General features: G+C 45.9%; 1 protein-coding gene across 1 annotated transcript in view; it reads right to left on the reverse strand.

Annotated features, from left to right (window-relative positions):
* HTR4 (5-hydroxytryptamine receptor 4) overlaps positions 1–27615 on the reverse strand; it is a 138743-nt gene that overhangs the window by 66790 nt on the left and 44338 nt on the right. Inside the window, exons 7-8 of the mRNA XM_086759235.1 lie at positions 6870–6995; positions 5689–5889 (exon numbers count right to left, since the gene is read on the reverse strand). Coding sequence (XP_086615361.1) covers positions 5689–5889; positions 6870–6995 — 327 coding nt within the window. The remainder of the gene's footprint in view (positions 1–5688; positions 5890–6869; positions 6996–27615) is intronic.

Consider the following 27615-nt stretch of genomic DNA (forward strand, 5'->3'; position numbering starts at 1 on the left):
ATGAGTATTTTGAGCTGACCTGGAAGTTGCTTGGAGATGACTGCAGAATATCGCAAAAATCAAGCTGTCTGGAAGTCTTTTCAAATCTCAGTTAATGTTTGCACAGGACAAGGGAGAGATATGCTTTGAAAGCCTGCAGTCCAAGTCTCAAAAAGAAAATTTGGTGCAGCCATTGGAAATGAGGAGACTTTGCTAGGCTGTAAAATCCTAGCTGTGAACGGCATGTGCTGGGTATGCTGCTCACTTGGGTTAGAGGATGGGTACTCTGTCAAGTCATCGGTCACTATTAGACTGGCTGTCAGCTACCCACATTTTAACCAATATGCACCAGGAACAGCACAACTTTTTGAGTTCAGTTTGCAAAAGGAAAAGGATTTCTAAAATTGACAAAGTGCTCAAGAAATACGGAGTATTGAGAAAAGTTTTGTACTCTTATCTATTAAAATGTGACTGAAGTGTGGTTTTCATCTCTAGCACTGACATGAAGTGAGGTAAAATTTTCTCCTTCCTCTTCGCAGGATGATCACGGACCAAAACACACCTGGAAGTGATGTTCCCAGGACAGTCACAGCAAGGGGCTGGCACATCAGGAAGGAGAGAAAGGCAGATTTAAAAGGTGGGGTTTAGCCTTCTCTTGGTATGGAAAATGGATCTATTGTTCTGTATCCACCACTCCACCCAAACTGTGTTGAAAATCCCTGTTGTCCTGCTTGCTAAGGAGGTTTGGAACAGCAGCCAAATTCATGGCAGCAAAAGGGAATTAATCTCTGCGAAAAGGACACAGGAGTGAAGTGGGACTGTCACTGGTTCCAGGTGACCCACAGCCTGACATGGCACAAGGGTAATATCCCTCTCAATGCAGCAAGGAAGAGAACATGACACGTCCTTAGGGATCTGGTAAGGGACAAAATCAAAATACCTATGTTCTCCCTGTCTTTTCCACCCAAATGCTTCCTCTGAGAGACGGAGGGAAAGACCCCAAGTTTCATTTCAACTAGAAAATGGTTTATTAAACAGGTCCAGTAGGAAAAAAATTTAATGTCCTTAGTATTTGGGAAGTTTTAGACCTGATAGTGCTGCTAGGTAAGAGGTATCAGATTTTGGATCTGCAGGCATCAAGGTCTGCTCCTTGTGTGGCAGAAAGCAAGAAAGTCTTTTTAATAGACTGTTTGGGACATGAAAGAGCTCGTTAATTAGCACAGAAGTTCCTAGTTAGGTTAGGACTGCTTCTGTGCTCAAGGACGATGTCCACATGGATGTTAAACATCTTCAGTGATGGCCACAGTACCCTACTGGTGTCCTACCAAGCTGTATTTTGAAAATCATGTCAATCAGTCAGCCAATCAGAGGAAAAAATCCAGCTTTAAGAGAGGAAGATGACTAGGGACTGACCTATCCCCATAACATTTTCATTTACAGTAGTTCAGGAGAGCTAGTCTAGCGCGGCAGGAGGCACACTAGTCTGTCTCGCGCACCGTGGTGGGTAGCCTGAACTTGGCAGGGAGATCCCAGAAACCCATAGTCATGAGACTCAATCAGATTCATACTGAGGTGTCTGATCAGAGAGTGATGAAAGCCATGCAGTTGACTTGGGATTCTTCTCTTCACCTAAGACAGAGAGATCTTGGGCTTTCTCTTTCAGCTGACACTCACTGTCAGCAGACACAGACATAATTGTGCCTTCTTGCACCAGGAGAAGAAATAGACCTTTTGAAATGTCTAAGATGAAATCCTGCCTTTTTTTCATGTCAGCGGCAAAGCTCCAAATAATTACCCATGGAGTCAAAATAGCATTCAGGATGAACTTCTACAGCAAGACTGAATGGCTAGGAGAGCTACACATGCCCCAAAAAGATCAGACAATAGAGAAAAGTTTCCACGGCAAATTCAAGTGCCTCTGGAGAGGAGCAGGCTGTCTCTGGGATATGGCTGTTAGTGCTCTGCTAATGGTGGTGTGTGTGGTGGTCACTGCTCTAAGAAGCACTCAATAAAGCCATTTTGGGAAGAGAAACAAGAAAAAAAACAGTACTAGAGAATTACCTAAAATTTAGATCAGCTGTGCAGTCTGCAGAGGCACCATTCTTCAGCGTGAAGGCAGCAAGCAAACAATAAATGCTGCGATAATTATCCACTTCAGGCTGCATCCAGCCACTAGCCTGAAGAACCTTTTCTCTCTCTGCCTGAGAGCAAACAGCAGCACATGTACGGTAAACACATCCGATAGAGAAAGAGCATTTGTGCATCCTGAAATAATTTCCTGACATCTGGCAATTCCAGGTTTGTCAGCTGTGAAAAGTTGCCACTGTGCTTCTGTATCCCAGACAGTGCAGCTCTACTCCCTCACCCCTGAACTTGCAGAGGTTTTCAGCGCACCCATCACTCATTAATGAATTCATCCTCAGCTTCCTTTCAAGCAGTTTGACTGCTGTTCAGTCTACCATAGCCAGTACTGGTGGGATGGCAAATACTGGGGAATTCCTCTCTATCAGTGGAAATGACATGAGGAAAAAGTTTACAGGCATTTTCTGAATTATTTTTTTTTTTTTTTTATTGTGACACTTGAGATGATCTCCAGCTCTTGGGACCTTCAAATTCAGAGCTCTAAACTTTTTTTTTCTGACCAGTTTGGCACCAAGATTGGTGGATATGGGTTGTTTGGCTTTTTTTTTTAGCCAGTGTGTGTGTCAATTTTTCATTCTACTTTAAAAAAAACTTTTTCATCCTGAAGAAATAGGAAGAATGATTCTGTACCAGCAACAGAGTCAAATACACACTCAGTAAGCAGAAATCTTCAAAAGCAGGATAATTTTATCACAGAAGGCTAAGCCGCTTAAACGGAGCAATGCTGACCTGGGACCCATTCTAGTGCAGCGCCCATCACCCTCATGCACCAGTGCAGGGGATGCTGGACCTTCCCAAAATCTTCTCAGAACATAACTGCAACAAGTTTAGATAATTAGTTTTCTCCAAAACACGGTTACAGCTCCTGCTTTTTTTTCCAGGAGAGCTGTTCTCTTCTGTGTAGCATTCTAGTGATGAAAGCATTGGCTTGGGGGGGATGGAGTGGGGGTCCCCAGACTCAGCTCCCCATTTCCCTCTGCCTAAAAGAAGGGGAATCACCTATGCGTTAGCACAGGCAGCGATGCTCACTCATTGCTACGGCAGCTCTGCATCTGCGGAGAGAATTCAAGACTCCCTGGGGAGAGAATAAAAGAGCACAGGAGGAAGAGCAGAGCCGTAGTCTTCTCCAGATTGTTCACAGTCTGCTCCAGATGTTTCACTTAATACAGAATAATCTAATCCATCTCATTTTAGGGGTTTGTTTTTTTTTTTTTTCTCCATTTCCAGTTCCTTCTACTGAGCTGGGTATTTGCAAACTCTGCCTCAGGTTTGTTTACAGAAAGAAAAATCTTCCTGTATAAAACCACGATCTCTGTTTTGTATCCCTAAAACATTACCTCTGATCCACGCATTTCGACAGTCACAGAGCCAAGGCTGCCCCAGTCCCTTCGCCATCCCCAGGCAAGGCTGCCCCCGCAGCGGGGGGACCGACGGGGACAGGCGGCAGGAGCAAGAGCTCAGACGTGGCAGGGGCGGCACAGGCAGGAGAAAGGGGGGAGTTTCCCTTCTGTGCACCCCACACGGGAGGGTCCTCATCCCCTGTGGGTGTCAGGGATCAGCAGGTGAACAGGAGGAGGGAAAACAGTATTTTCCCTTCATGTCCCTTTCTCCACACAACCCTCTGTGTTTAATTAAGAGCCCAGAGAACCAAACTCCAGCATTTTATATAACAAGGCCACATCCAGAACACAGTGCCTAACATCTGCTTTACTGGTAATTAGCTCAAAGTGGCAATTTGTCAACGTTTTTAAGATAATAAGCTTCCTATTTGTGTTCCAGTCATCTAAACTTCCAGACGAGGCAATGCGCTGTAGCTGTCAGGCATCAGCTTCTCTCTGGATACAATACCGTGTGTACCGGTGCCCCTGTCTCCCACAACAAAGGATGCTGCTCATCAATGGAGAAGTTAATCAAGCAGCTTTTGAAGTCTGGCTGCGTACAGACTCTTTGGATGAAGGATGCTATTTAAACATCAATTGTCATGATGAGAAGAATGATTATGGTTATTTTGGCCATATTACTAAGTATTTTAAAAGATCTTGAAATCTCTGCACAGAACTCAAATGAAAGCTCTAAATATTGCTTATTAGAATAGACGGTCAAAATGTTTTCTTCTAAGTATTTATCCTGTTAAAAGTTCTTGCTATTCTGTGTGGAAAGTTATGCTATTTATTCTGAAAAACTGCAGACAACAGTAAAACAGAATTGTTTGCCATAAAGATGGCATATTTAAGATTTTGGCTTCATTTTAATTTGACAAGAAAAAAAAATAAAAGAAAATAAAGTTTTTAAGATCTCCTGCTGTCATAGTTTAGCTCTGCTCCGGACCAAGCTGCGCCATCTCTCACTCACTGCCTCCACCCTCCAGTGAGATGGGGAGGAGAATTGGTAAAGAAAAGAAGGCAAAACTCATGGGCTGAGATAAAGTAAAAAAGTTTACAAGAACAACAGAAGAAAACAAAACAGAGATGGAAAACAAACTAACCAACCAACCAATAACAGAACATACTGCAGCAGGCAATGTACAGTACCAGAGCTCACAGTGGATCCTGATGCCCAGCTCCCTCCCCAGCAGCAGGAGCCTCCCCTCAGCCCCCTCCTCACCGACACACTGAGCAGGGGTCCCATGGGATGGAAGGGCCCTGGGGCTCATTTGGATAACCTGTCCCAGCTGGTGGCTGGTCAGTAACCTGTCCCAGGTGTGTCCCCAGCCACAGGGGCCACCAGCCCCAGCTCCTCTCCCAGCTCAGGTGAAAATTAACTCTATTCCAGCAGGAACCAGGGCACCCACAAAGGCTATGCACTCTTTTCAGCAGCTTTATTTAGCTCCTTGTTAGCCTTCACTAGTGGAGATGTGCAAATGGATGGCTAGAAAAAACAGTCCATAAAATTTAGGGGAGTTTGCTCTTTTCGCTCTTTCTCCATATGATCTAGTAATATATGTCACAACGTGTCATTTAGTAATACCCGCTTTCATCTGCCTGTACGGCTGCTAGCAGCAGGAAGAGCAGTTCTGATAGCCCTTGGAAGATATGCCAAGCATTTTTTTTACAAGAGAGCACCAGATATTTTAGTGTTTCAGTTCCTGGGAAGACAGGGCTCAGCACAACACACCCAGCCTTGCACCAGCCAATCTTTCCCTGATGCCCCGGGCAGCGAGCAACACCTGAGACGGTAACGGAGAGCAACGTCCCTGCTACCACCATGTCCCACGCACGACACACCTCCGCCTGAGACGGCTGCAGGTCTTTCCTTTCAAGACATCTTTAAGGCGTCTTTTCTTTAAAGAAGAAACTGTGCCATATCTGATCAGTAACGCAAACAGAGCTGTGATGCAAAGCAGCTGAGAATCTGGCCTTGCTCTATCAATATAAATCTCATTCCTTTCAAAGTTTTCCAACACGAATGGGAATTCAGAGAGCTCTCTCCAAAATCAGCTACCGGGAGAGATTTATTGCTGTATGTTCCCAGCAGGTTCATATTTGTCCTTCGGCTACTGCTGACGAGCAACACCACCGAAGAAACTTAAAGCGACTATAATTGTTCTCTCTGCCTTTCTGCTCATACCTGTCCATCGAGATGCAGCACAGGTGCAGGATTGACGCTGTGGTGAGCAGGACATCGAGGGACGTTCGGACCAGGCAGAACATCTCTCCGTAGATCCAGTTGTCCTGAATCAACTCAATGGCTGCAAACGGCATCACCAGCACTGACACCAGCAGGTCCGTAAAGGCGAGGGAAACGATGAAATAATTGGTCTTGATTTTCCTGCAAGACAGATCACAAAATTAGGGTGGAATAGTTTCAGTGCAGCATCATCTATGTGTCGACAGAGATTTCAGTGTGTGTTTGGGTCTCCATCGCACTAAAAGGTCCTCTCTATCGTACTCCTCACTTTATATGGTCACCCCTAGCTTGTTTCTGGTTTTTGCAGCTAAATATCTACCGTGTTCCCTGCAAAAACACATCTTCCTGCTCACACAGAAGAGGCAAATAGATGCTCACAGGCCTCTGCATGTGGCTCAGCCTCACAGCTTGTATTGGGGAGTTTGAGGTGGAGGAGGGGGATTTTATTTTAATTTGTAAATTGAGAAAAATCTTTCCAGAAAGCACTGAGAAGAATCTAGACTGAAGCTGTAATTTTAACTTGAAGAGTACTTTTTAAATCATAACAATAAAATAGAATTAAATCCATTAAAAATCCCACGCAGAATAAGAATAGAGGCTGTTGAGTATCTCACTCTGCTCTTGAGGCTGGTCTGACAGCTCCCAGGGGCAGCAGCAAGCCTCGAGACAGGAGTTTTGCCTGTGACCCCCCCAAAATCACTGGCAGCATTTGCCAGGCTGCGGCAGTGCAGCACAACTGCCACAGAACCTTGATCGGTGTGGTTTTCTGATAGGCTTGTTAGGAAACAGGAGATGGAAAAGGGATAGAGGCCAACCTGCTTCTCCAAGGAGTTGCTGCTTAACTCTGTTTTTCACTGATTTATCTGTTTTTTTACACTGAGAGTGTTAAAAATGTAGAGGATAGATGCTAAAGTGATCCCACTGCCACAGTGTAAATCCGAGTGGGGATGCACTGAGGCTAGCGTGGGAGCCTGACATCGCCGTGGTGCAACGCCCGGCCAGAGACGTCCTTCATGGCAGCAGTTTATGCCCTCAGCTGCGGGCATGGAGCTTTTTAGGCGGGGATTTTCCCTTGAGCCTCCTCGTGGAAGGGCATGCGGTGGCTGGCTGGGTGGGCTCACCTGAGCTGCCTGTCCCGGCACACGGCCACCATCACCAGCAGGTTCCCCAGGGTGGTCATCAGTATAACGGCGGAGATGAAGATGACTAGCACGATCTTCTCTGCTACCCTGAAGCCCTCACGCGAACTGGGGAGCACATAGAAAAAATAAATAAATAAATAAAATAAAAGAGCTGCAGCGGCACTGGGAGGGGATCGCCAGGCACGGGCACTCGTTTTGGCGACTGCGAGAGCAGCATCCCCACGCCTGTTGCAGCAAGGCAGCCTCCCCACGAAGACCATTACCGAAGAGCATGGGGAAAGCTGCGAGGCTCGTGTTCATCAGACGTGCAGGCAGACGATACCCGCAACACCCGCAGCTGCCCAGGTCTCCCAGTGGCGGATGGTGGAGGACCTCATTTCCGAGAGCTGGAGTGAACTGTGCCTGATTTCTGACAGTCTCTTCCCATTGAGAGCCTCTGGACAAAAACGTTTTCATTCTCTTTTCACCCTAACCAATAATGTTATTTTCTATGCAGAAATATTTTTGTTTTCTTTTGGTTTTTTTTCCATTTTTTTCCCACGGTTTTCCTCAAGAGGAGCATTTTACATCTTGAATTTTGAAATCTTCTATATAATCTTTTCCCTTGTTCTCTCTGCCCTTCACTCTGTGCCACAGAATAAGAGGCAGTCTGGCACATTTATTTTTTCTTTTTCACATGGTAACTTTTCCAGAATTAGGGAAAAGAAAATAAATTTTTTTAAAGGGAAGTGTCCAATTTCCACTACCCTGACATCAATAATTTCTTTCCATTAATAAAGAGAAAGAAAAGAAAAAGGAAGGATAACATGAAAACACAATGTTGGGCATATTTTAAGCCTGCATTTCTTAACATCTTGTTCAATGTTTCAAAAAAAGTTGTTGGGTTGTTTTTTTTTTCAAAGCCTGCAAAGCAGACAGGTAATACACAGCATGCAATAGTGTTCAATTCCTCATAAAATTGATTTTATCACAAAATTTTGAGCCACTTTTCCTTTAAAGCTATTTCTAATTATGTATCCAGAACAAAATGCATCCTAAACCTTTGTCTGCTTGTGTAACTTTCCCTATTAGATTAAAAGAGCGAGAACGGGTATTTGTTCATGTTATCAAGTGTGGCTAGAAATAAACTGGCATTAAGAGCAGCACTTGACACTAATTCAGGAGGGAAATTTCTTCACAGCGTATGGAGCTGGCACCCAGGATTAATGCTGTGAGATTGTTCAGGTAATTGAAAAATTGAACTGTTATTCTGTTTTACCTTGACGTCCTCTGGGGTCACTTTTTATTTACTAAATACATTCCAGACTTTTACACTTTATCTCACTGAATTCTCCTGATTTTGGCAAAGCTAAAGAAGATTAGAGACTGCTGAAGCCCTGCCTCCACCACCTGTGCCATGGCAATAAGCTTCTAGCGACCGACTTCACCCTGAGCCTGCATTGCGGAACATCCACTTAATCACAATCTCCAACTTTTGTCCCCAAAAGCAATGCCATTTTGATTGTGACTTGTGCCCACTGCCGGTTGCACCAGTGGGTCAGATCGCAGCCTGGTGAAGTTGAACTCTTCATACTGAGTATAAACAATATCTTAGGAATTCCTTGATTTTCAGTGTTTTACAAGGAAAAATATGTATGTAGGCTCCAAAACGAGTGCAGTTATATGCTATAACAAGAAAGAGGCCCAAGGCAATGGCATATCCTAGCTTCACAAATGTGTGTCCATATGCCAAGTGGTGCTTTCTCACCTATGAGAGCACAGGTAGCTTTTCATTCCAGATAATCTCCTGTGTTAAAACTAAGAGATTAATAAATGTCATGTAGAGCTGACATGTGGGTGGATCCCACCTCCCTACAAGGTTTTCAGGCAAAAAGTCCCTGCGCACTGCCAGGCATGTGTCCTTCTGGAGCTGGCTGCTGGGGTACCAGGAAGGGGGTACGGGTGGCTCAAGGTGAAGGGTGCCCAGTAAGGAAGAGGCTTTTGTCCTATGTTGGAATGAATGACCCCAGCCCGGAGGCAAAGATATGACTGCTTCTTTTACCCTGCCAGTTTTCAGTGCTAATGTCAGAAAATCCACTCCTGCTTAATGTAGGAAGGTCTCTGGGGTTATGCTGACGGGGTCAGACACAGCCATGCGTTTGCATCCAGCAAGACACTTATTTTTGTGCAAGCCAATTTTAGATGCTAAGGTAGGAGAAAGGCAAAGTCAAGATGTGTTTTTATTTAGCATCTGGAAGAGTTTGCACTTAATTAGAAAGAGCTGTCTACTGAACTTAGCACAACTTTGATGAGGGCAATTAAGGCTCCAAGAAGCTGGTAGCTCTGGACAAATCCTTCCGTGCATTCAGAAATGCTGACAAGGGTCCACCTGAACTAAATCTGGCTTTGCCAGTTTTTACTGGGGAGCATTGCTTCCTGACACCTTGGGTCATTAGTTCTCGGACAACTCTTGTAACAAGTGGATTTTGTGTCTGCAGTTCTTGCAAGTGCAGTTTGATTACACTGTAATTGCTGCCTGGAATTTGCCTGCACTGCTCCAGTCATACTCCCTCCCATCTGACAGAAGAAAATCCCTATCGATCAAAAGGATCTGCCTCATCCATCATTCTGTCTGACAGTGCCCTGCAGGAGATGAAATGCTTGCACACATATAGCAGTGCCTCCCTTGCAAGCTTTCTCATGCCGCAAATGTCTGCGTCACAGTGGGCTTGTGTTTAACAGCTCTCGGTGGTCACCACCCCAAATTGCATACAGAGATTCTTCCCTCAAAACTAAAGGTAATTGGCACCTAATTCCTTATTCTAACACTAAAATCCTAAGCCACCTTACAGAACTGGTCACTGGCCACAAGGCTGTTCTTAGAGTAGGATGTCACTCCTCTTCCCTGCTAGAAATCACTCTCCCTCTCTCCCATCCATCTACCATATACACCTGATCTGATCTGAAATACTTCATTTTCCCCAGAAGTGAAGTCCTGCACTGGAGATTTTGGGAGGAGGAAGCTGGGAGCTGCTGACACATCAACCTGCACTGTAGCGAAGTCCTTTGGAAAAGGATGAGCAGCCGGGAGCCGGTCCTTCCCCATGGGTACCACGCGCAGCAGGATGCAGAAGGCAATTCTCCTCTGCTGGAGCCGCGCAGCCCACTCCGGGCCCACCACTGGCCTCCTCTTCAGACAGCTGCTGCACAGCTGGGGAAGGTCAGACACTTGCCAAGCATCAGTATTTTGAGAACAATCAAACGCCAGAGCCTTCATTAATAATGTTCATCAGCAGAAGACACCACGAAAATTAAAGGGAAATGGAAAGAAACAACTTCAAAGGCAGGTCTCAGCCACAGGCCTTCTAGCTGGGTACCAGAGGGGATGAAAAGCCTCAGGAACAATGGGGATGCCGGGATCAAAGGCACCTCCACTGCCGAGCTGTAATGGTACCTGTCCAAATAAGCCTGCACAATAGGCTAACACTGCTCCGTGGCTGCATCCAAGAAACAAAATGTCAAATCATGCTGAACAGCGCCATACAAAAGATGTTCCCTTTCCTCCCAAGTGAGCATGGCAGCACACGTACGCTGGCACGGCGCTAAAGAGGATGATGGTTTAGTTTATACAGTCAGGCTGAGTTAGATTTATATTTTGTCTTATCTAGCTTTGCCCACCCTTCTGCTGTTCCTAAACAGTTCTATTGCTGTGTTATTTGAGCACCTTGCATCTGACTCTGCAGCCCGTACAGAGGGGAGAGACCCCTCCCTCGTCCCCCAGCTCTGCCGGGGGGTGAGCTGGCCATCGGCTTCCCACTCCACCATCCGCTGCCTTGGGCGGGGGGCTGGTGACCACGTCTGCTGGCTTTTTTCTAGGGGAAGTCCTGGGGTTCTGAGGCTGCCTGCGGAGAGACCCCTGTCCCTTCCCTACAGCAGGGATGCTGGCACCCAGGCTGGCAGCCATGCTCCCCAGGGAAAGGCCCTTGGTGACAGGATGCCCCGGGGCCTCATCCCATGGAGGGAGGTCAAGAGGAAGAGTGCAACGTTTTGATTTGACCTGTTCCTTGAATGAGCTGCTCTGATCCTAAAGGCAGTGGGTTTGCACTCGGATATAAACATTTCACAGTAATCAATACAACTAGTAGCAAATGCGCGCGTGAACTGAACTGCCCACTCATCTCCCGCTGTGCCTCTACACGAAACCCTGAGAAATGTCAAGGCTGCACCTGCTATCACCACTGAAAGGATGGCTCTGTCCCAGGCACCAGGGCAGGCTCTTCACATCGTGTCTGCTCCTCAGGAGCACCACATCCCATTTGCCAAGTCGTCCCCGCTTCGCTGCTGCCTTCCTGGCGATGACAGCATCCGTGAGCCGCACCGCTGGGTGAGGCAGCACAGCAGGGGCAAAGCTGGGTGCCCTGATGTGCTGCCGAGTCCTCAGCACACGCTGCTCCCTTTGCGATGGGCACAGGGGGTGCTGGGGGGAGGAGGGGGCTTGTGGGATGCCAGAGAAAAGGGCTCTGGAGGTGGAGAGAAAAGATGATTTTCAGCATGCAGTTGGGACAGAAATAGCTGCAGACACCCCTATGCTCTTCCTTAGCAGCAGGGTTTTCTGCATTGAAGAGAAAACTCCTACAGCTGCAAGGAGGTTATAAGTCTGAAGTTTTAACTCAGAAGATGTAACTGACAAGTTTGGTGCTTTGGGGCAGAAGATTGATACTGAATTTCAGTTGGGTTTTGCCAAGCAATGACACCTGGACGGCAAGGATGTGGTTTTGGGTGGAAGGGAGATCTGTCCTTGCAAGGCAGGTATCAGTCATCTCCTTTTGTAAGAATCGCAGACTTTCCTCTCATCCGGGCTCGTGAAGAAGGACAAGGGCCATAAGTGCAAGATCTGCTCTGTGCTCCCAGACATCTTCCTCAAGATGTGAACAAGCTTATTGCCCAGTACAGAGACGTCCATCCCTTCCAGCCTCATCAGCTGCAAAGAGCAGTGCAAGTGAATAGACACTGAAGAGAATTACTCACCTCAGGTCATCTCTGGTGCACACAGATGTTGAATTTGACTCATCAAAACAATCTCTGGAAACGCCAAAGGAGGCCAGCGCTGAGCCACATGCCACCAGATGTTGCCCTGCTTGAAGACTGAGGGTGCTTCAGCCAGGAAGCAGGGCGAGGTTTTAAGCCCACGTTTCCCATCCAGTGCACGCAGGCAACCCTGCCCTGAAAGCGGTGGCATCCTGGTTTGCAACGTTTGACTTGGCTGGCCACAGCCCAGTGCTCTGAAAAGAGACCAGCATGTCAGAAACACACACACACTGGTACTCTTCTCCATGGAGCGTTTGCTGGGATAATAGCTCTGGGAGCATTTGGGAGATTTCTCCAAAGACTACTTCTCTCGTGCCAGATGGCGTTGCTCCCTGGGGAACATTAAACAGGCGTTTGCATCACTGGGGGTGCAGAAGGATGCTCATCTGGGCTATGTTTCTGAACATCTGCCTTTCGAATAACCTATGATCAAGTAGGAATATTTGTTAATTATTCAGTCTCAGTAACTCAAAGCTGTTAATAATGGAAGAAGTGGATATTGCTGTAAATTAAAATCGATGGTTTACATAACATCTTTGATCAAATCTGAGTGCTCTGGCTTCCAAGCATACTTCCCCATTTAATAAAGCAGAGATTGATGGGTTTGCTATTATGAGGAAATGAGATGCAGACAAAATGATTGTTGCTTAGTAGGAATATAGAAATCACTTAAGGAAAAAGGTGAAATACTGAATGTGGAATGAATGCTTAAAACCCATATATGGACACATTTAAAAGGCTCTTCTGTATAGTCATTAATGTGAAGAAAAATGTGTAATTATTTTTTCAAGCTCAATTTCTACTTTCCTGTAAACACTCCAACTTTTCTAAATGACCTGAAGTGCTTTTGCTCTTTTTATGCAGCAATTAAACTGCGTAGATCAGTCACCTTGGTAAGACCACGCAGATCGGGGCTTTGAGCAACCTGGTCTAGTGGAAGGTGTCCCTGCCCAGGGCAGGAGTGTTGGAACTAGATGATCTTTAAGGTCCCTTCCAACTCAAACCATTCTATGATTCTAAAGATCGCTCCTCTGGTTTTCGTTACACTCATCACAGCCTGACCTCCTGGCCACAGCAGTGGGAAAAATCACTAATAAACAGCTCAGTGCTGAGCACCTTGGGCACTGTCAGACACTTCTGCGGGAGCGAGAGAGATGGAAAAGAGAGTGAGGGCTGAATAAATAAGACTCTGCTTTTGGGGGCAGAGGAGTGCAGCTGATAAAAAGGAGGCTGGATGGCCCATTTCCAAACTGGTTACCTGCAGAGGTAACCTGGAGCATCTCCCGGAGGCGGCCAGGGACCGCAGGGAGCACTTCCTAACAAGGGATGTGCGTAACTCTCACTGAAGAAGATTAAAAGCTCAGAGCAGTGGTAGCCCAGAAAAGAGCTTTCTTCTTGATTTAACAGTGGCCTCAGCGTACGGTGAATACATGGCAGAGTCGGTCCGCTTTCTTTCCAACCAAGCCATGGGCTTTTCCCTCTGCAGCTCCAGCTGACATGATATTTTGTGTAGGTCTTTAACTACAAAGAAGCTGTCATTTGTCTCTCCTCCTTTCTACTCCCCTGATTATTCCTAGGTATAAAATCAGAGGCTGTGTTAAACACTTAAAAATCCAGATATGTTATTTTATAAGTAAACCTAACAGCACGTGTCTCAGTACAGAAACATGACAATGGGGAAGATATTATTTGATCCATGGCTTTCCAGCTGTTACCATATTCTTTTCTACTGCCACCTAAAAATATTAATCAGAAGTCAGCACTAACCCAGAAGCATATAATTTCTTTTAATGCCTTCAAATGCTACACTGCCTGTGCCACTTCGCTTCAGACTGTGCAGATGGCAGGACAACTTCTAACAGATTCAAATCAATTATGTACTCCACTTCTGTTTTAGAAACAGATTGAAATTAATTAAAGTATTGACAAGCCAGAAATAAACGGCATTCCATGTATCAAAATAACTCAGTCATATGATTCGTTTATTTGAGTACTTTCTTTTTTTTCCTAACCAAATAAATAGCAGCAGTGGGGCAGGTAGGAAGGGATAAGGTTTCCTCCTTTTATGCTGGTTTGAACCTCAGAAACTCACTTACACTGACGGTGTGGGACTGAAAATGCACCACACTACTGCAAACAGCAGCAGCCCCAGCAGGATCATGAATCATGAAACAAAGACTTCAGGCCACCTCCTCCTGGACCAAACTACTGCTAACATCACCGATCCCGCACCTCCGCTCCACGTATCTCCTGGAGGCTGAATTCTACAGCACTTCAGAGAATTAAGCCTTTCAAGCAGTTGATAATACCGATTAAAATCAATTGTCAAGATGAAGCAAAGAAGATAGGCTATTTAAATGTTTTTAAAATTGCCATGTGTGGGCTGCGCAGTCAATCAGTACATGCCAGGAGCGCTCTCCCATTTGGGAGCGGGCGCGTGCCAGAGCTGCCAGATGCTGTGGGACCTCAAGAGACACCAGGGCCGAAGCAATGGCTCCAGCTCTGCACACACCTCGGGCTTCAAGACTGCCCAGACCGGCGCTGACAGGCAGGGCATGAGGGGCTCCAAGTAACAAACGCAGAAAAACCCAAGCTTTCTGCTGGTCCATGCAACTTCCTCATCTTACACTGACAGAAGTTCTTGCCTCTCCTGGATGGAAAACAGATCTGGGGCTGAAAAACTGATCCTGAACAATGTGATGGTTTATCGTGATCTTCATACAAATGAAGGTCTGAGACATCAAGAGAGACAGCAGTTTGCAGTTATATGGGAAATATAAACTCAGGGCCAACCCTCTCCTCTTGCAGGGAAGGTAGGTGGGAGTCCAGCAGCCACATCCATCTCTGCTGTTTGTACAACAAAGGATGAAACCCTGCTCTGCTCTCCTCAGGCAGCCGAGTGTTACATGATTTACGCCCACAAACGAGAGGGTATTGCTGCAGGGCTGATGCGTGTGGGTACAATCCTTAAAAAAAAACATTAGACTGTCACCTAAAACACAAGCTAAAATTAACTTATGAAAGGAGTATTAGATTAAGATCATGGTATTTACAGGGAGGAAGGGCAGCTGCTGCAGTGAAGCTGTCTGGGACCCACAAACAACCACCCCAGGAGAGCTCTGGTGCGAAGCCCTGCGCAATCACAAATCGTGACCCTACACACCGACCTAAGTCCACAGGACCTTGGTACTATGTCCTTACAATATACTTTCAAGTTTTAAAATTTTATTCCAAATGCCCCCTTCACACGCTGAATACTCTCCTTTTATTTTCACAAAAACACAACAATACTTTTCAGATTTGCAGGGTCTACTTATTTTAAGTAGGCTACTAAATATAACTATGAAAAAAAATCAAACCTCTGCCTTAGGCACAGGTAGGAATTTAGGCACACTACAAAGTGCAGCAGAGATGTTGTAACAATCATTTCTCCTTTGTAAATGCCGAATAAAACCAAAGATCAAACATGCCTTTAATCAGAAATGTATTGATCAGTTCCTAATTAAAATTGCTCCACAGATGTAAGTCCACATCTACCAAACTACATGTCATTTTAATAAGAACAGAAGATGATGAAAGAAGCACAAAAATAAACCTGACTTTTGGTGTATGCTCCATCTTAATAATGTGATTATCCTCTGTTTTCCAGATAAGTGGCTCTTGCCTATCTCATGTCATAGGAAGCCTTAAACAGAGCAGGCTGTGCATTCAAACAGCAAATACAACATGGCGATGCCCAGGAGATCTGATCTAACACAGCACCTTATTTCCCAGCAGCATCCCATTAATTGTCATTCATTTCACTTCCCTATTCTATAAATACTGAAGACAAAGTCTAGTATGCACTTTTGAACAAGAATGTTTGTAATTCAGTTATTGTATAAAATAATTTTACTTTACAGGGACATATCACCATTACATGTACAACTGTCTCAGGTTTATCTCAGTAGTTTTGAAACAGGGAGTAACTCGAGGCTGGTCTGTGACATAACCTCCCCCGGCACAGGAGTGAACTGGAAAAATCAAGGTTTAGACTCACGCGAAACACACTGTGTGTGCTCAGACTTCTCACTGAGATCTGTGTGTTGCCTCCTAGAATAGCCAGGTGCAAAACTGGGATGCACTGAGACCGATTATTCACAGTCCTGTACTCTTCCAGAGTGAGCTGCTGCTCCTGGGCTAAAAAGCATTTGTTTCCCTGTCTTATTATAACTTCTCCCATGAAAACAAAAAAGTAAGTCCTGCCCTATCCACACACATTTGTTTCCCCAAAGATAACTCTATCAAAACAGCATAGTGGCAGTTCTTAGTCTTTACTGCTATACCTGTACTGAGTTCTCATTTTCCAACCAGGCAAAACCTTTGCCTCCGTCTTTGCCGAAAGCCTAGAGATTGCAAGACTTTCACATCAAAAAGCATGAAGGTCCTGCTTTGCTCTTGCAAGCAGTATTTGCAGTCAGGGAAACATTGTTAAACGAGAGGCATTCAGTCCAGACAGGTGGAAGAATCCTGGCATCAGGCTGTGTATTAAAATACCCAGGCTGTGTGCTTTTTCCACTGCTTGTTTACACCCTGGACAATAAAAGACAAAAACAGCTATTGGCTGTCTAACTTCTAATATTTCCTGGACAGTCTCCCAGTTTCAAGGATCCAGAGGAATTAAAGAGTTTCTTGTTGTCACCCTTGCTAATGGAAGACTTGGCACAGACAAGATAATACATTGATTTCTGGAATACATTTTATTTGAGACACCCCTCAGACACCCTGGGTGGCTCTGAGCCACACGAAACCAGTTCCCCGCTCATTCATTACAAGACAATAGCAGGAGGTGCTTTCACTTCTTCTTTGAAGAAAATAGGACTGTACGTCCCAGTGGGGTTTGTTTAAGGCACAGCATGGAGTTCATCTATTCTGCTCCCAAGGTGTGTGCCCCTCCAAGGATCTGAGTGATTGCCTTGTGTCCCAAGGGGATGGTGTGTCCCTTCTCCAGTGCCACCATTTCTGAACTGCCCAACCAGTTTGCTGCACCCTGACACAAAACACATCAGTCATGCAGGATAAAAGTCATCTTTGAGATGCCATGGATTTTCAACTCTGCTACCTCAATTTGAGCTTTATCATAAAGACCAGAGTTTGGTAAAGCTAATTCTAGAGGTGATAGCCAGCAACCTTCAGCCCGAGTTCATCAGCTCATTTTGTATGAAGCTCGCTCTTGTATTTAGGCTCTAGATAGGTGTCCTTTCTAAGCAAGAACATGGAAAGTCCTTGATCCAAGAACAGAGCACTTAAATTTCTGGCTTTATTGAAACCTCCTTCTATGTGCCCAGCTAAGTGCATGTTCTGAATACTCTCCACAAAAGCCTCATCACATTTCTCATTTCAATTAAACGAGAGAGGAGGTCAACCTGGGTAAGCAGCAGGACAGAGGAAAAGCAAACAGCTGAGACTCTGTAGGTGGTAAGTGCAGACACTCAGCTCAGATGCAACCCAGATCCCACCCAGGAGTCACGACCAGCACAGGCTCAGCAGCTCTGAAGTGTTCGTTTAGTTGTGATTTCCTTTGGCTAACAAGTGCAAGAGCTTCCAGGAGGAATCTCTCACTCTGCTTGGCTGCAGAAGCCCGTGACAAAGATTCCCAGAAAGAGCCATTCCTGGAGATGAGAGCAATGCAAAGGGAGAGACCATCTTCTCCACAAGGAAAGAAGGTGAAATGACCTAGAGGTTACATGGTGGCATCAGGTATGGACTGTCCACTCAAAAGTTCTATGACCTTCAGGTTTGATCCATAACGGGGAGCTAGCCACTGCCTCTCCCAGTTATCTCACTGCAGGTTGATGTAAAAAATCTGTTTCAGTTTGACAGCTGACCACTTGCAAATAAACTACACCTGATACACTGGGTACCACAGGTCTATAATTCTCCCTGCCACTGACTGAGGAAACTGGTCCAAGAACTGTGAGGGGGGCAAAAAGAAGAAGAAGAAAATAAAAGCTCAAGGCGAAAACAAAGAAACAAAGCCAGCAGCACCACAATGATACTGCTGATGCCATCCCTATTCACAGGTCAGCACCATCGGATGGTAAGTTCTTTACACCAGAAAAGAAGCCATGAAGCTGCATATCAAAATGGAAAACAAACGAAAAGCCCTGTTGAAAATTAAAAACCTATTGCCCAGAGAGACCTGGAAACAAGCAAAGGCTTGCAGAGCTGAGAATTGACAAAACAGAGCAGAAATAGGATCAGTTTGAGGGTTTAAAAGCCTATGGAGGAATAGAGACTGGGCACGCCAGCTGTATCACATGTGCCTATTTGTAAAGTTCTGAGACAGGAGAAGAAGGAAGAGGTAAGGTATCTGCACCCAGCATCTCAGATACACCTGGGAAACGGTGCTGCGACCGCAATGCTCTTTTCAGGTGTCAGAGAAGGGACTGACTGAGCATAGGGGCACAAGGCTCAAAAAAAGACAACCAACTACAACAACAAATTGTCTTTGTGGGTAATTTGTTCCTCGTCAGAGCAAGGCAACTGGCTCCCAGCCCGGGGTCGGCAGATCTCTGGCAGTGCTGAGCTGCTCATTTGGGGTTACTGGGGAAGTATGTTCCCACTGGGCTCAAATTCTCTGTTTAGGGGTCTGTAAGGCTGTTGGAAACCCAATAGCACCTGCCAACCACAGATCACCAAAAATCTTAATTATTGACATTTCTGGAAAGTTGGTGCGGTGCATTTTAGCTGAGGACACATACAGAAAGTTAGTTTGTTTTGTGATTAATTTTCTGGCCTTTTAAAATTTGTTACTAACTTCAACGGGCATTTCAGGGGAGGGACACTGTTAGCTGAATCAGTTTACAGCTTTCAGCTCCAGTGAAAGCTTCTGGTTTACAGTGTGTCACCAAGAGCAAATCTAACCAGATCCTCACACTGCTGCGAGGGGACAGCATCAACAAGGGCTGTGAGTGCGGCGTACGGGGAAAAGAACAAGCAATACGAAAACACGAGGTACCTGCACTGGACTAGACCCAGGGCTGCTGGGCTCAGGGAAGCATGCTGAACAGTAGCTGAATTACAAGAAATAAAAAGCCACGTTTCATTGTAGCTGCCAGCTCCGCCTGAGAATCACATCCCCATTATGGTCCATAAAATGGAAATTGCAAATAATGGCAGTAATGGGATCAAATCTATTCCAGCTGCTTGGGAATGGAGAAAAAAAAATTGCATTCTTCCATTCTAGCATGGCCCAAAATACAACAAAGGCAGTTTAATCCCCAAAGAAGTAAGGCTGTCTATTCATTTTCCAGGGATCTCTACCAGCGAAGAGGAGGTACCTTGGTGCACAAGCCCCAAAGAAGATTCTCTGGCAGAGACCAGAAAGGGAACGGCCCATGCATCCTGCCACCTCCTTCCCACAGAGTAAGTCAAAATCTGTAATCCAGTGACATCTTCAAATTGCCCAAGTCCTCCAAGCACCCGAGCCCCCACTGGAGCCTGCTCAGAAACACGTCACAGCTCTTGAGCCCTCTTCTTTCTCCTTCACTCCTCTGACCTTACAGCAATGCCAAAGTTCAGTTGAAAGGTCAGCTGCTGGTCCACTCACCACAGGTATACCAGCACAGAGCCAGAAACCCAGCTCCTGTCCTCAGCAGCCATCTCCAGTGTTGAGATTCTGTTCCTAATGCTTTTTTTCCTGCAAGGATGCTTTTTTTTTTTTTTTTTTTTAAGTTTCTAGATTTACTATTCCTCAAATGTGATAAATAGAACAGCATCTGGTAAGCACGAGATGAAATTCTCCCTGTAACCTAGGCATCACATCCTGGGAAAGACTTGAGTTGCATGAGGCCATACTAAGCTTTCACTGACTGGAAAGAGAGCAGAAACCGCATCAACTGCAAAAAGTCACCAGCAACAGGCAGACCCTTCACCTCTCCACCTCCTATGCACATGCTTTAAGGTAGAGTAGTTTGGCCTCCACTTACTTGGTTTGTACTGAGGGATACAAGCACAGGAGCTGAGCGTGCCCCTGCAAATGCGAGCCCCCAGCTCACAGTCTCCACATGGGATGAGGAGGAATCCATTGTTTTGCTACACTTTTCAATATGCCTCAAGTTGGGGCTTTTTCTTTTTTTTGTCTGTGTTGTTTTTTTTTTTTGTTTTTTTTTTGGTAAATAACCTGCCCTACAATGGATTCACCCCGAAACAGCCAGAGACTCCCTGACAGCATCTCCACAGGATTCCTGTCCATCAGCTGGCAAAGCTTGTGTTCAGACAACAGCCACTTCTACTAAACGTTCTGACCTTGGGGAGACAGAGGCTGCTGTTCAGGGGACATGTGATGGTAACAGATGGGGTAAGTTCAGCCAGGAACTGGGGTTCAGACCTCTGTTTGCCAGACCAGGGAGTCACATCACTGATGATTCATTGCCACAGTACAGTAAAGGCAAAATAAATAGCGGGAAGACTGAACTAGGTAAGAAGAAACGTGCTCTTATCTGCATCACAGATGCACTCTGCTCCAGGGTAATAGTCTATCAACAGTCATTTACGTTGCCCGACAGCAGGCCCTAGACACATGGCCAAGCAAATAGCACAAAATGTTTTGCTGTGACATCTTTCGTATCTGAGACTGTAGAAATGCTCTTTCCCAAGCAGCAAATGGCTCATTCTGCACACACTATTGCAGCAGGACCTGGAGTTTGTAACAGCTCACTGCAGCTCTCAGCATCACAGCCCTCTTCCCAAGACAGCATTCCCAGCAGAGGTGTCCACCCAGGACCTCAGGATTCTCTTTCTGCACTTCTCCATAAGCAGCTCAGGGGATTTTTAACTCACTGAGAGGAGAGCAAAAGCCATCAGATTTCCACCTACAGCCAACACCCTTTGGTTTGGAGACACAACATCACATCTGTTCTATAAGGAAGGGAGCCCCTGCCATCACAGCTGCCAGCCTTGTCCTTCCAGGCAGCCGGCGTGGGCAACAACTGTCAACAAGGTCCAGCCCATTTCCCCACTCTGGGCAATCTGCTGCTTTCTAGGGCAGCTGCCCATTTTTGCCAAGCCCTAGAGCCAGGACTGCCCCAGGATATCCCCAGCTTTGGGACTGTTTCAACAGCCTCCCACAGCTTCTTCCAGATCTTTACCAGCTGCCATGCTGTGCAAAGACACTGAAGCTAAAGAAAGGATGTGCTGAAAGACACCAAAAAGTTGATTTTTATGGCCCAGCTCTTTCTCAAGGGCAGTTCCATTTGTGCAGATTCCTCAGGGCACACAAATAAAAGCAGAGTGGAACATCGCAGAAGTGCGTGACGGCCTTACCTCCCTGGGAAGGCTCAGCACATGCAAATGGGGGAGCTGCCCCTCTGCCTCTGCACCCTCTAACTTGTTCCAGAGAGTATGTACATCCCACTTGCTCCACAGCTGCCGTAACAGAGCACACTATTAATTTGCAGAAGCTGGAGCCAGGCTTGAAAATTCCATTAATTAAGTGTTGGCGGAGGTGTTTGGAACGACGTTCCGATAAATATAGTGCTAGAAAGTGTTTCCCTAGAAACTGAGAAAAAAGTTGAGCAATATGAAAGTACCCAGGCTGATAACAGCTCTCTCTCCTGGGCTGTACAGAGCATTCGGCAGAGGGAACTTCTTTTGCAGGCTTTTACGGCTACCAAGGATTTTTGGTTGGTAGCACAAAAATACGAAAGAACCTCTACACCATGCCTTGCTTCCCTGTGCCGTCCGGCTTCGCCCTTCTTTCTGCACCCGGTGTTGGCAGATCGGAAACGCTCTGCAAAGTCTATGGCTGTAAATTCAGGAATTTCCTGTGCATTTCAGTGCTTCCAGCCTGTGGGCCCCTTCCCAGGTGCCCCTCCTGTGCCCAACCACCCCAGCACCCCCGGGAAGCAGCCAGGTACAGAGCAGCTACACCCTACAAACCCAGCAACTGGCCTTCTTTCAAAGGGTTCATTTTCTTCAACAGTACAGCTTTTATATGGTCATATCTACAGCTGATGTAAATCAACACTGTTAAGTTTTGCCCCATAAGGGATCCAGAGGGTTTTGCTTTCCTCTTTTCTGGCACTGTGCGTTCTGCGTGTCATCATCCTTGGGAGAAAGCACTCATCCAAGCTCAGCAAGTGGAACAGGACATCGTATCACTTGTATACCAAGGGATGAAAACACACAGCTCTCATGTACTTGCTCTCCTGATCTGCACTGTTCCTGGCTGGGGGATAAAGGCAATGAAGACAGAGCTCTGTAGAAAATCTTCTCAGTCAGTGCGTCTGTCTCCACAGAAATGTGTGAACAAACACCTTTCTGGATGGATGCAGCAGGTATTACAGGAGGATTAGAGCTGATCTTCCCTTAGAAAGTGGACTAGGAAAAGAAGAGTACTCTACACTGATTCTGGCCTGTTACGTGACATTTTAGCCTGGTATTTCTCACCTAAACAGAAATGTGACCAAAGAAGTTGAGATAAACAATGATTTAATAACTCAAAGTGTAGAAGCCGGAGAGGTTTTGAGAAGAGCCTGTGTATATATAAGGATAAACACTTAAATTGCAGCTTGCTGGAGGCATCTTAAGCTGTTTGCTTTCCATGAATCCCCACTGGCAGGGCACTCGGAGCACACAAGCTCTTTCCTAAAATTCTTCAGTTTTCCAGTTTGGATCATTAAATCAGACATTTATTTTGTTCCAACTACACAGCACAGTGTCCACCTTCCCCAGATATCCACATCTGCTTTCAGCCCAGTTTTCTGCCTACCCCGCCTCCCAGCCCAGTTCTTGGCCCCCTCCATCCCCACTGCTGGCTGCCAGTGTTGGAAGCAAGGGGAGCGCAGGGACCGAGCGCACACACCCACTCCTCTCCTAGGACATCCCTCAGCTCCTTCCAAGTGTTCAGGGATGGAGTGCTTTGGGTCCCTTTCTCTCCCACTACTGACTATTGCTCCTGCTTCCCCCCCAGGTGTGGATGGGGAGAGGAGACCTAAGACCTCCTCTGCCTCTTTCAGCAGTCAGTCATCCGGCCAGTATACCAGCTTCAGGTAACAAACTGGTCTTAGAGCCAGCCATCAACAGCACCACTTCTTGTGGTCCATGGAGAAAGGAGCCTCCTGGGACAACACAGCAAGGCTCCAGAACTGCGACTCACTCAAAACACACAACCTGACTCAAAAGGGCATACGATCGAGAAGGTCTGTTGTCAGAAATAATGTTCACTGTGCCTCTGTATGAGGACTTTGGGAACAGCAGCCGGGTTAAATAATGGAATATTTTCTTAGCTTCCAAACAAACACAACTAATTCAGCCAATTTGATTCCTTGTTCCCTCAACTTGCTTCTCATTTCTCAAAGTCAAGACAAGATTAATGAACCTCACACAGTACTGCTGGAGGGCTCTGCACTTTTCAGAGTACTTCAATCCACAAAAATACCTTCAGCAACAAACTGAGAAAACTAAAGCTGATAAAGCCAAGTTTGGAAGCAATTAGCATCAATCTAAAATTCAGCTGTTTTGGGGGCTCAGCTTAAAAATAAAAAGCAATTACTGTTGTGACAAAGTCAAATAATACATTGTTTCTCCATAGTTGATTTGGCAAAGGCAGTCTGCTTTCACCAACACCTACAATAAAAAGACTTCTATAAAAGCTATTTACTTGCTACACTGAATGTTCTAGTGATTTTTTTCAAAAGCTTACGTCTCAAGAGCATAATAGCCTCTCCCCAACACCTGAGGAAGCAAGAAACCTTTATACAGTGTGAAGTACATGGCACAGCCCTGGCCACGCTCAAGAGTACCCAGTCAAATACCAGAGGCTTCTCCTTGTTGCTCATGGGCGAGAGAAGATCCGGGTTCGGCCAGCCGAATCACAGCTCTGCTCACCCAGTCCAGCCTGGAAATGCCAGGAGCTGCTCTTCCAATTCTCCCCTCCCAGCTACGGACCTGAAGAGCAACAAGGGCTGCTAGTGCTGGAGCTCGGGTGGGACTCCAGTTGTCACAGTAGGGAGGATCCATCAGTCTTGAAGTTTTGCCAAAGGTCCTACAAAGAGTTTGGTGTGAGAACTGGAAGACAACCTGGTTCTCAAAGCCCAGAACACAGCCTCTTGGGTTAAAATGCTAACAGAAATTTTTAAAAAGCTGCTTGAAACACAGCGGTGGTCAATATTTAGCATGCAAGAGTAGGGCGCTTGCCCAACAGAAACATCAGCCAATATGTGAAAATCAGTTTGCAGCTTTTGAGAAGTGTTCAGGTTACCTCTTGTTAGTAACTGCAACTTCCCAACCTGTTGCACTGTTGTAAACCACACTAGAGCCTGCCTGTGCCAAAAGCTCTTTCAAAAAGCCCAATGGTTTTCAATCTGTGTCAGCAGAGCATCTCCGAACAGCCCACAGAGACGCATTTGAGCACCCTGCAGCTCTCAGGTGGTGGGAGCCCTGCAGAGCTGCATCCCAGAGAGTCCTCTGTGGTGCCCAGCCAGCTGAAACCGAGGCAGCCCAGGAGCTGGAAATGCTGGTCTTGCCATGCAGCACCCTTAGCAACGGAATGAATGAACGAATGAATGGCAAGTGCTGGAGCTCAAAGAAGGGAAAATGCATGAGAATTGCCAACCACGTCATTCAGAGCTGGCGTAGATTTGAATAACCAGTGCTCCCAGCAATGTAAAGGAGTCAGATTCAGCTGCCACTGATAAAGAGGGCCTGGCACGCAGACGGGAAGCTTTACTTCATTCCTGGCTACAGGGAACGCTCTGTAGTGAGATGACGAAAGTCTTACCAAAGGTCTAGGAAGGCTTTAATAGTCTTTAATAAGGCCATTGCTCACTCCCTGTGCACAGCACGTTTGCAACCAACGCTGGCAAGCGCCCAGAGGAGCGGAGTCCTCCCTGCCTGCGCCTGTCCAGTTTGCTTAGCAAGGCCTGTAGTGCTCTTGGTACAGAGGAGCTCCTCTTGCAGGGCTGAGGGGCTGAGTCGTTATGGACACACACACACTCTGTAAGAGCCACTTGCCTGGTTTGTACACATTAAAACAAGAGTCCACGGACTCCCAGGTGACTTCTGTACCCACCAACTCTGTCTATTTTAGCTGGAAATCTGGCACAATGGGAGCAGATCAAAGCAGTTGGTACTGAGGCCCCTAGATCTCTACTCCATGCAGGACATGGGGGATATTTTTGATTAGATTTAACCCAGTCTCCTTGCCTGAATGTCCTCACCACACCTGGGTGTGGAAGCTGCGTGGTTTGAACCCATGCTTCAAAACCTTTATTACTCACCGTGGACTGAAGAGCAGAGTTTACACTGGTTTAATGTCTTCCAAGAAGAACGCAGCTCACCAGTCCCCTTGCTAAGTGCTATGTGATCTGAACTGACACACCACGTGTGGGGATGACCGGGGCAGTCACCTTACGGCTGTTCTGCACCGAAATGCAAGCACAGGCACAGTAAAACAGACTGCACCAAAGCCATCTCTGTGCAGGTTCTCCTTTTGTGCCCAAAGAGATGGAGCCTTTCTCCACTTTCTCCAAGGCTGTCAAAATCATCGTGTTGGTATGAAAGTGAAATTGTCTAATGCACCAAAACCCAGAAAAACTGAAAAAGAGAAGTGCAAACATGTTTTGAGGGTTTGTACAAATTTACCAGAACCATGGGCAAACACCTTGTCACAGGCAGGCAGGGCAGCAGCCTGCCTGCTAAAACCCTGGCACCAGCTCTGGCTCCAAACAGGAGATTCAAAGTGGCACCTCACAACCTTCAGATCAGTGGAAGGATTGCTGTACTTTTGCTTGCAGTGTGCCCAACTAGTATTTTTATAAAGTTGTTTGAAATGAAGAGAATAAAGAGAATAGCTTTTTTTTTTCTATACTCTAACTAATTCAAGGGTTCAAGTTTTCATTCCAAACCACTTGACAGTATCTCATTAACCCACTGCCTATAATAAATGTGTCCAATAACAATCACCAAGTCACGTGAAATTTAAAAATTCTATAAAATATAAATTGGAAATACTTGCAAGGTCATTTATTTTTCAACTCTAGAATTAGAGAAAATGAGGCTTGCCACCCTCCATGGCTATGATAAATACAAGTCCCAAAGCAGCCTGTCTAAGATTTCCAGGAATGTCTCTCTAACCACACACTGCAGCCTTTGTAAAATTCATAACCAAATTTTTTTCCACACAAATGAAACATTTGTACAGTTGAATCTGCCTGCAATGCTTCAGGTAGCTACAGAGATGCAAAGATGCTCATCACTTGGCATCCTCTGGGATGCTCTGCGGCACTTGCTGCTCTGATCTGAAGAGCAACATGCTGTTTCCACAGGGCCCAGCTCAAAACAAAGTCAGCCTGGCCCTCTCTCCTCTCATCCTGCTGTTCTCCCCGTGTTGACAGAGCACCTCCCATTTCCCCAAGCTTTGTTCTCCTTCTTGTGCAAACTTCCCACTGGAGCATCCCACAGGGATGGGGAGCGGGAAACCATCTCTCAGGCTCACTGTGTGGCTCTAGAAAACAACGCATGGAAGCCCCTGGCTTCAACAGAAAACATTCAGTAATTCAGTTTTCACATCTGCAAAAAAAAAAAAAAAAGCTGAAATCAGGGCAGATAAAGGAGAAACATGAGCTACTTAACTGGTAGCTGACAAGCAAAGCCCTTAAAACCAAAAATTAATGGTTTAGAAAAGTGTGGAGTCAAAATAAAAATCCTAAGCCTACCACGAAGTCTGTATATGCAAACAGTCACACAAAAGTGAAGGACTGTGCTAGCCCAGCTCACAAAGAGCCCCTAGGAACAAAAGAATAAAATCATTCCTGAAGTATAACACAGTGAGATCTGACCACAGCGTTTGATCAAAACAGCTGGGGCACGATGAATCAATATTGATTCAGGAGAGCTTTCAAATCCCCACGGATTTTCATTCATCAGATCCCCAGGAATACCTTGTGTTGCCTTTCAGCATCTAAATAGGGAGTCAGGTGAAATAGTTCACCAAACAAGAATTTCCTCCTCAGAGATGCTTCCACTGCCCTGCCAGGGTCAGACCACACCAGCCAGCCACACTAACCATTCTCTGGTAGAAAGCAGCCTCCTGAGGGACTCTTTCCGAAAAACCAAGCTGACCAAAGGAGATCCCCTGGCTCTGCCCACGCTCCGGCATGCCCCAAGCACTCAAACCCCCTTCCTCCCAACCACTTCACTTTGACTTCAGGCTATATCACGTATTGGAAAGTATCACAAGTAGGAAGAGAAATCCTAATTCTGACAGGGATAAGTTTTACATAAGTTTGGGGTGGCAGTGGTGCTGGATTTTTTTTTTTTTTTTGGGCCAGGATTAGGGCCAATTGGAATTACAGTAAAACTTAGAAATAGGAAGAAATAGATAATGATCTGTCAGTTCCTACAAATAGTGAATTACAAAACTCCAATAGATCACTTAAAAACATATACTGGGTCAGACCTGCTCAGTGTACCGGACCTACCTGCCTGGTAGCGAATAACTGAAAAAATATATACGTGAGGTAAATATAACATCAGATTCCCTCCCACTACAGCCTTCCTGTGCCCAGGCACTTGTGGTTCAGGCACTCCCTGAGCCAGTTTCTCTGTGCCTCTTGGTGTTTATGAACCGACAGATTTTCCTTCTATGAAGGATGAAATGTATAGTGGGGAATTT

This window comes from Chlamydotis macqueenii, chromosome 14 (assembly GCF_036417535.1).
Source record: "Chlamydotis macqueenii isolate bChlMac1 chromosome 14, bChlMac1.mat, whole genome shotgun sequence".
In the NCBI taxonomy this organism is placed as follows: Eukaryota; Metazoa; Chordata; class Aves; order Otidiformes; family Otididae; genus Chlamydotis; species Chlamydotis macqueenii.